Source organism: Sinocyclocheilus rhinocerous, unplaced genomic scaffold (genome assembly GCF_001515625.1).
Source record: "Sinocyclocheilus rhinocerous isolate Xijiao unplaced genomic scaffold, SAMN03320098_v1.1 scaffold1696, whole genome shotgun sequence".
NCBI lineage: Eukaryota > Metazoa > Chordata > Actinopteri > Cypriniformes > Cyprinidae > Sinocyclocheilus > Sinocyclocheilus rhinocerous.
The window spans coordinates 269,616-278,075 of record NW_015628374.1 but is presented as its reverse complement, the minus strand read 5'-3'; the positions used below and the strand labels follow the sequence as shown (position 1 = coordinate 278,075).

General features: G+C 36.2%; 1 protein-coding gene across 1 annotated transcript in view; it reads left to right on the top strand.

The window, feature by feature from the left end:
- Positions 1-842: 842 nt before the first annotated feature.
- Positions 843-8,460, top strand: part of clcf1 (cardiotrophin-like cytokine factor 1) — a 14,620-nt gene continuing 7,002 nt past the window's right edge. The window contains exon 1 of the mRNA XM_016549420.1: positions 843-1,179. Coding sequence (XP_016404906.1) covers positions 1,158-1,179 — 22 coding nt within the window. The 5' untranslated portion in view covers positions 843-1,157. The remainder of the gene's footprint in view (positions 1,180-8,460) is intronic.

Below are 8,460 nucleotides of genomic sequence, written 5' to 3'. Positions count from 1 at the left end.
TACACACACACACACAGTTAAAGGTTAAATATCTTTCTACACTGAAAAAAAATTATTAATTGAATTAAAGAAAAAAGTAAGGTAAGTGGTTGCAATTAATTTCTTTTAGCTACATTTAAATAAACAAATGTAGTTGACTAACTCTCAACATATACTTTTTGATTAAATGTAGCTAAAATAAATTGTTTGCAACCACTTACCTTAAAAAAAAATAAGTATAATTTTTTTCAGTGTATGCAAATTTGTCCATGTATATTAATAATTGTTATTATATTAAAAAAAATAAAAATTAAAAATTAAAAAAAAGTGGTAATACAGTCACATGGATGCTAGTCGAGCTGGAAGATCCCAGTGTTAAACAGCAGAGGACGCCAGCATCACGACTCATCAAATCCAACATCAGCTGACCGCAAATCAATCAATCAAACATCACAGGCTCAGAAGAGTTATGCAATAATCCCAGCGTTAACCCTTCCTCTTCTTTTAATGTCACGCGGTGAAGTGAAGCCTCTGAAATAAACCCACGCGTGTGTGTTAAACACACAATCTCAATAACCTCACTGTCAGAAACACACCAGTCTAAACACGGCCCGTTCTGAATCACTTACTCAATGCCAAATTATAATTGAGTCACCGAATGCGAGAAAAAAAATGCATGCAGTTGGTGAGAAAATAATTGGAGGAATTATGAAATATCTGTCAGAAGTGTAATTCCTCCCAGCTTTGTGGTTTCGGAGTCTCGTGGCACTTCAGAGGAGATGAATCAACAGTGAATCACTGAAGAGGAGAGAAGGAGGAGAGAGGGCATGTGTATAAAATCACTTCAGTCACTTCAGCTTCAGATACCTGCATCTCAGAGCTCAGCAGCTGTCGGTCCCTTCACGAGCGCATTCAGTCTCACACACTTTACCTTTATTGTTAACTCAAGCTAGATATTTTTCCTCTCTCTCTGTCTATGTATATAGGCTACATATATCACTCTCGTGTGTTGGGCTCTAGGCAAGCGCAGGCTAATGCGAGTTTTTGGAGAGTTTACTGAAGCACCGGACAGCGCAGGAAAATAACGGGCTTTGTTTTATTTCATCCAGAACTCTTTCAAAACCTCCTAAAAAGAATAAACGGATCCGAAGGGAAATCAGGGATTTGTGCCAATTAAAATGCATCGCATTACATGGAAAGGTAAGTGATGAGCGACTTTGGCTTTTCACTGTTAATGTTGATGAGTTGAGTATTATTATTATTATTATTATCAACAGATAATTATTAAATATTTATTTTTTCTCGGAGCTTGAATTTTTTTTTTTACTTTTATTATTAGGCTATCATTAGGCCTACTGTTTGTGTGCGCGTAAATGTGTTTGCAAGGTGAAAATATAGTGATTCAACCATTAGTTCTCTTATGAATATTTGACCCTTCTGTTTCAAAAACTCTCTATCGCTGTCTATCAAAGACTGATTCTCTGAAAATCTGCTTCTTCTGAGTTTGAGAGGCCTATAACAGCAGTGCATTTCGTTAAAGAATTAACGACACATGTTTAGTTCAAATATAACTTTGCTTTTCATGTTAAATAATCGATTGGATTGTTGCTCTAAAAGTCCCCTCGATTGTTTTCATTTGCATATGTTAAATCAGTCTAAATTAATGCGTTGGCGCGAGACTGATCACGTGTAATAAGATAGTATTTTCTGATTAAAATTAGTACTTTTTAATGAGAAAAGCTATTGAGTTTATCCAGTTTCAATGGACATATTACATGACAAAGAAAAACACATTTAAAAACAGAATGGGTTGTTTTAAAAATAAATGACTAAATTATTTAAAACAAACATTTGTTGTGTTAAAAGAAATGTTCACACTAAAATATAAATGTATAACAAAGCCTTGTCCAACAAACAAAGCTTTTCCAAAAATATTAGGATCACAAACTGTGTCATTTCATAATAGTTTTTATTCAGGACTGATGTTATTTTCTAAACCATAACTCTCACACAAACCTGTTTGATGTCAGAGAGCGATACATAATTAATAAGCCTTTCAAATAGAAGACTTTTCTTTTTTTCATTATTTCACTATATTTGTGGGGACATTTTCATAAATCTGCTCACATGTGCACAATACTAAGACGAGTTATGCTTGCTGTCGAGTGCATGCGGTTCACAGAGCAAACTCACCCCTGTCTTGTTAACCGACACTGATATGAGAAAGTACATGATTCAAGTTAGTCAGGCTCTAAACACACACACACACACACAGATGGAGGAAAGGAAAGAGGGTTAACGCAGCCCAGATTCCCTCTAAAAGAAAAGGAGCGAGCGAGCACAGGGGAATGATATAAAATGAGTTGGTCACGGTTTGAACAGTTACACATGCTGTTTACATTTTTCCCAAATTAACATGGCCCCTCGCTTCACCAAGCCCCTTTCGCTCTCCCACTTCTTTCTTTCTTTCTTTCTTTCTTTCTTTCTCAAGCTGTTCGAGTTCCAGATTTGATCTTCTAGATTGGACGTGCAGATAGTTGCTCTTCATTCTGTTGTATTTATTTTTATTTAAGAGCAGGTTTTGGACTACATTAAATGAGAAACTTGAGTCAGAGAGATGGGGGCATGGCGAGGGGGGAGGGAAGAGATAATAAAAAAAAAGCAAGAGTGAAAAAAGAAAGGTAATTACACAGGTTGAGATATAGTGCATCGGAACTGAACAGAAAAAAAAAACATGCAAAAAAAAATAAAAAGCATGAGGAAAAAAAAACGATGGACATGAGATGGAGAATGTGAAGTCTTAAAACTAAAGGATTCAGGGTTTGGATCCCTAAAGAACCTTTCAGTGAACAGTTCATTTGTTTCTTCATTAGTGTGAAAACATTTTAATAATGGAAAGATTCCATCATTTGTTAAAGGTTCTTCATGGAAGTATTTATGCCAATAAAGAACCTTTCAGTTAACAGTTCTTAAAACAACCATTTTTCTTACAGTTTTTGCCTATTGCTTACACACGTTTTGCTAAATTTAAATACTCTAGATACAGTCTGAGTAGAGTAGAGAGTTGAAGACATACCTGTTTTCCAGTCGGAATGTCCTTATTATGGATGAAACTGTGAAACGGCTTAGATTAGGATGGACTCTCTGCCCAGCTTCCCTCATAGTCAGGCCATGGTTTATGACATGGTCCACCAAAGTTGCTCTTATGTCATCCGAAATAATGGTCCTTGCGTGGCCTCTTCGACCACGTCCTCCTCTCTCTCTCTGTCTTCCTCTTCCTCTGCCTCTAGCTCTCCCTGCCTCAAGTTCTCAAAATGGCTTAACTGAGACCTTTTTGTAGCTGGCTGATTGGTGTTCAGTTTTGTAAGTAAGTGTTTTCAGGTGTGTGTCAACGTCTTTTCAATTAACCAATGTGTGTTGTATTTTGAATAGATGTGTTTTCCCAATGGTACCCTGAGATTTCATTTTTGAACTAAGTGTCTTATGTATGAAATAGTGTGTAGTGTCTAGGAGCAAGTGTGTTGCAGAAAGGAGCAAGTGTGTTACAGAATTGCAACTAAAGTGCAAAGCAGCGCTTTTGTTTAAGGTATGGTTACACTTTGTTTAAGGTATAGTAACAACAACTTCAAGTTATGTTACTTTGGTTTAAGCATGTGTCTATAGTGTTCAAGCAACGGGCAAAAACTGTAATGTAAAGAACATTTGAATAATCAGAAGAACATTTGTACACTATAAACAACCTTTTGTGTAATAGAAAGATTGCTAAAGGTTCTTCATGGATCCATTAACTTCAATAAAGAATCTTCATTTTGTAGAAGAACCATTTTTGGTTCCCTAAAGAACCTTTCAGTGATCCGTTCTTAAAAGAACCATTTTTCTTAATGTAAAGAACATTTTAATAATCAGAAGAACGTTTTTTTCTACTATAAACGATCTTTGTGTAATATAAATAATATTCTTAAAGGTTCATCCATCAATGTCAATAAAGAATCTTCATTTTGTAGAAGAACCATTTTTGGTTCCCTAAAGAACCTTTCAGTGAACAGTTCTTAAAATATATATATATATATTTTTTTTTTTGTAATTTAATAATCTAAGGAAACTTTTTCCACTATTTATCCAGAATCTTTTGTGCAATTGAAAGATTCCATCATTTGTTAAAGGTTCCTCATGGAACCATCGATAAAATAAAGAACCTTTCAGTGAATTTTCAAAGAACCTTTTCCCACTATAAACTCTTAAAAATAAAGGTTCTTCATTGCCAGCGATGGTTCCATGAGGAACCCTTAACATCCATGGAACATTTCAACTGCACAAAAGGTTCTTTATAGTGGGAAAAGTTCTTTAGATGATTAAAATGTTCTTCACACCAAGAAAAAATGGTTCTTTTAGGAACTGTTCGTTGAAAGGTTAATTCTTTAAGGAACCAAAATGGTTATGGCATCACCCCATTTTAAAACCTTTTTTAGGAGTGTAAAGATCCTTTTGTGCAATGGAAAGATTTCATGGATGTTAAAGGTTCTTCAAGGAACCATCGATGCCATTCATTTTTAAGAGGACAGTTCAGGGAAAAGTGAGGTTTTTTCTCCTGATGCAGGTTTTATTGTCCATTCCTGCTTCGTTCTGAAGGACGACGTTTCAGGCCAACTTCCATCCATTTAAAATTCAAACTAAATATCCACAGGGAGTGTGTGTCGCCTTGTAGAGATCACGGAGAGCAAGTGTGTGCATGAGCGAGTGAAACGTGCTTTGATGCATGCATCTAGAAACAATCGCCGGATGTCAATCATGTATGTAAAATGCATTTATATTCTAACATCCATCTAGTGCCCTGCATGTGTGTGTGTGTGTGTAGTCAGTGAAGGAATGCACGTTTGATTGAGTGCAGACTGCACATAAATCTCTACTTTAACTGTACACAGACACACAACATGACCCTGACCCCCTTCACAAACACACACACACACACACACACTCGCTCATGAATATGAACGACTAGACTCTTTGTGCACCGAACTGACCAGCCCATCATATGGGCAATATAACTTTATATGATGTGATGGGAGGGAACATGTTTTATGATATTGCACCATAATGCTGAATTCTTGGTATTGTTGACTGGAGCCTCGGAGCCTCGTCTGTTTGGTGTTAACACAGAGGCAACAAATCAGTCAGAAGATGGAAGGCGAGAGGCTACATGTGCATGTGTGTGAGACAGAGAGAAAGACAGCGCAACTGACTGATATACCGATTTGACATCATATCATTGCTGCCAGCTGCAGGAGACACACACACACACACACACACACACACGCATGCAGATCCGTCCTAATGAAAGCCGCTGTTATTCAATAAAGTCGGTTTCAGGGGTTATGTAAATATGCCAGTGCTCTGTTTTCGAGCTGTTGTGCTCACATCCAAATAAGAAACGAGAGAGAAGAACATTCTTCATGTGATTCTCGATAAGATCTACAATGCCATGAGAAAAACAGCAGTTCCCGAATCAACAGAGTTTAATTGTTTGTGTTTGCTAAGAAGCACCACTGCTATCTTTGCTCAAGCTGATAGATAGTAACCTTAAGAAAATGTTGTAAATATAATGCCAAATCGTGCCGGTTGTTGTTATTTTCTAAGCAATCAGAGTTACGATTTCTGCCTTTCGGAGTTCATCCAATGACTTCTGCATGGACAAATCAACATTTCCTTTAGAACACGTTTAGAAAAAGTGGTAACACTTTAGAATAGGGAACACTTATTCACTATTAACTACGAATTTTCCCTCATGCTTATTAATAGTAAGGTAGTTGTTAAGTTTATGTATTGATTAGGGATGTAGAATAAGGTCATGTAGAATAAGGCATTAATATGTGCTTAATTACTACTAATAAATGGCTAATATTCTAGTAATATGCATGCTAATAAGCAACTAGTTAAGAGACCCTAAAATAAAGTGTTACCGAAAAAGTCTAAAATGGACATCAGAACAATAATGTTATTGGTTTGTGGTGCCTACTTTCGTAAGGAAGAAAAATAATAAATGAGTTCTCTTTAATATCTCAGTTGCATCTGCTTCTCCAGGTGTTTGCAGAGAAAAAGATCCTAAACATTCTTAGAAATAAGGATTCAAAAACTGGGGTTTTCACAGTGATGCTATCGAAGAACCTTTCAGAGAACAGTTCTTAAAAGAACTATTAGTGTGAAGAACATTTTGATAATTTAAAGAACCTTTTTCCATTATTAAGAACCTTTTGCACGGTGGCAAGGTTTTATGAATGTTAAAGGTTCTTCGTGGAACCATCAATGAACCTCTATTTGTCTCATATGTCTTCGATTCATCTTCAATTTGTCTCTGAGAGTTTCAGAAGACATCTCTCTCTTGAAACAGAGATACCAAAGCCTGCGAACAAAATTCAGAGATGATAAAATAACATTTTTCGCAGGGCATAAATCAACATTATTTTAAAGCTCTAAGATCTCAAACTATTAAAAATAAAGATTTCAAAAGTTTTTTTTTTTTTTTTTTTTTTTTTCAATTTGTCTCTGAGAGTTTCAGAAGAGATCTCAAAGTCTCTCGAAACCAAGATATCAGAGCCTGTGATCAAAATTCAGAGATCTGAATACACTGCAAAAAAATGCTTTTCTTACCTAGTTTTTTTGTCTTGTTTCCAGCCAAAATATTTAAAAATTCTTAAATCAAGAAGACTAATTATTGTCTTGTTTTCAGAAAAAACATGTCAAAATTAAGTGAGTTTTTGCATGAAACAAGCAAAATAACCTGCCAATGGGGTGAGCAAAATAATCTTGTTTTCTGTTTGAAATAAGATTATTTTGCTTGTTCTAAGCAAAAACTCAGTTAATTTTAACTTGTTTTTTTCTGAAAACAAGACAATAATTTGTACGTGTCCAGAAAATCCTTCTTGATTTAAGAAGTTTTAAATATTTTGGCTGAAAACAAGACAAAAAAAACTAGGTAAGAAAAGCATTTTTTTGCAGTGTATGAAATCTAATTTGTCAGAGGTCATAAATTAATGTTATTTTAAAGCTCTCAAACTCTTAAAAGTAAAAGTTTCAGTGCAGTGGATGCCATAAAAGAGCCGTTTTGGGTTCCTTTAAGAACTTTTCAGTAAACAGTTCTTAAAAAGAATCATTTTAATAACCTAAAGAAACTTTTTTCATCTGTAAAGAGTGTGTTTTGTGTTTGTTTGTTTTTTTCACTGTTTTGTCCAAATCTAAAGATGTGAAGAGTTCTTTATGGAACCATTGATGCCAATAAAGAACCTTTATTTTTATATTACACAATACCAGTTGTCTATTACTATTTCACTTTGGAAATATAATAGCAGAAATATCTGACATGATCTTAATGCTTTAATGAAACGAAATACAGTCTTCTGAGCTCTGAAAGAGAAACCTTGGAGCAATAAAATGTTCCTCGGGGTGCTCTTATCCAGTTATTCATTGGAACAAAAGACAGTTCTAATACGAATAAGATGTCAGTCAATGTTTCTAAGACTTTAATGGAAGATTTCAGAATATCTGATGTTTTCAATAAGCCGGTTGCATTGGATCAGGATTTTGGATGCATCTGAAATGCACTGCTGAACTCTTCCACACCCTGCTACTGATCTAACAGAGACACTTGGATGATTACTGTGACCTTGGGTTGAGAAAAAGGTGTGTCGTCATGAGTGTGTGTGTGTTTCAGGTATAGCGTTTAGACGAGTGTTGCATGAGAATTCCTCGCTCTTGAAGAAGAATGAGTGCATTAGAGAGAGAAAAGAGAGGAACAGCGCTGAAAAGAAAAACTGGCGGGGCTAATCGAGGTTAATAAGCTGTTGTTATTTTGGCCGGGGGCAAAAAAGAGATAAACCACTTTAAAGAAGGGGAGGAAACTTAGGCGTGTGTGAGAAGATGAAAAACAACCTGGAAAACTTGACAGGGGGAATATGAGGGGAAGGAGAGAGAAGCAATGTGTGACAGCGAGAGAAAAAAAATCTGGGAGAAGAAAAGATTGAGAAAAAATGGACGTGAGGTTCAAGAAGAGGAGACGAACCGAGATGAAAAGGAACAGCGGAGGGGAGGAGGCGCACATATTTCACACCTGTTGAAAACACAATGCCTCAAACAAGTAATTACACATCTCTGCCATGTTCCTCTGAATGCTTGACACAAAAAAGAGAGAGAAGAGAGATATGATGTGAGATGTGTTTGTGCCGGATGACTCCCCGAGGCTCGCACACACTCATAATTGGAGCACTGCGTGACCCTTTCTGAAGTTCGGCAGTTCGTTCTCATTTGCTGCCATTTTCCCAGTGTGACTTCAGGTCTAAAAGGCTCTCTGGATGGGCACATTCACACACTCACGCTCAATACCCAATGTAGCAAATGCACTGGTCTGTGTACAGTCATGTATATACTCATAATCCAAAACAGAAACCTACACTCACACACACACACTCACTCACTCACTCACTCACTCAC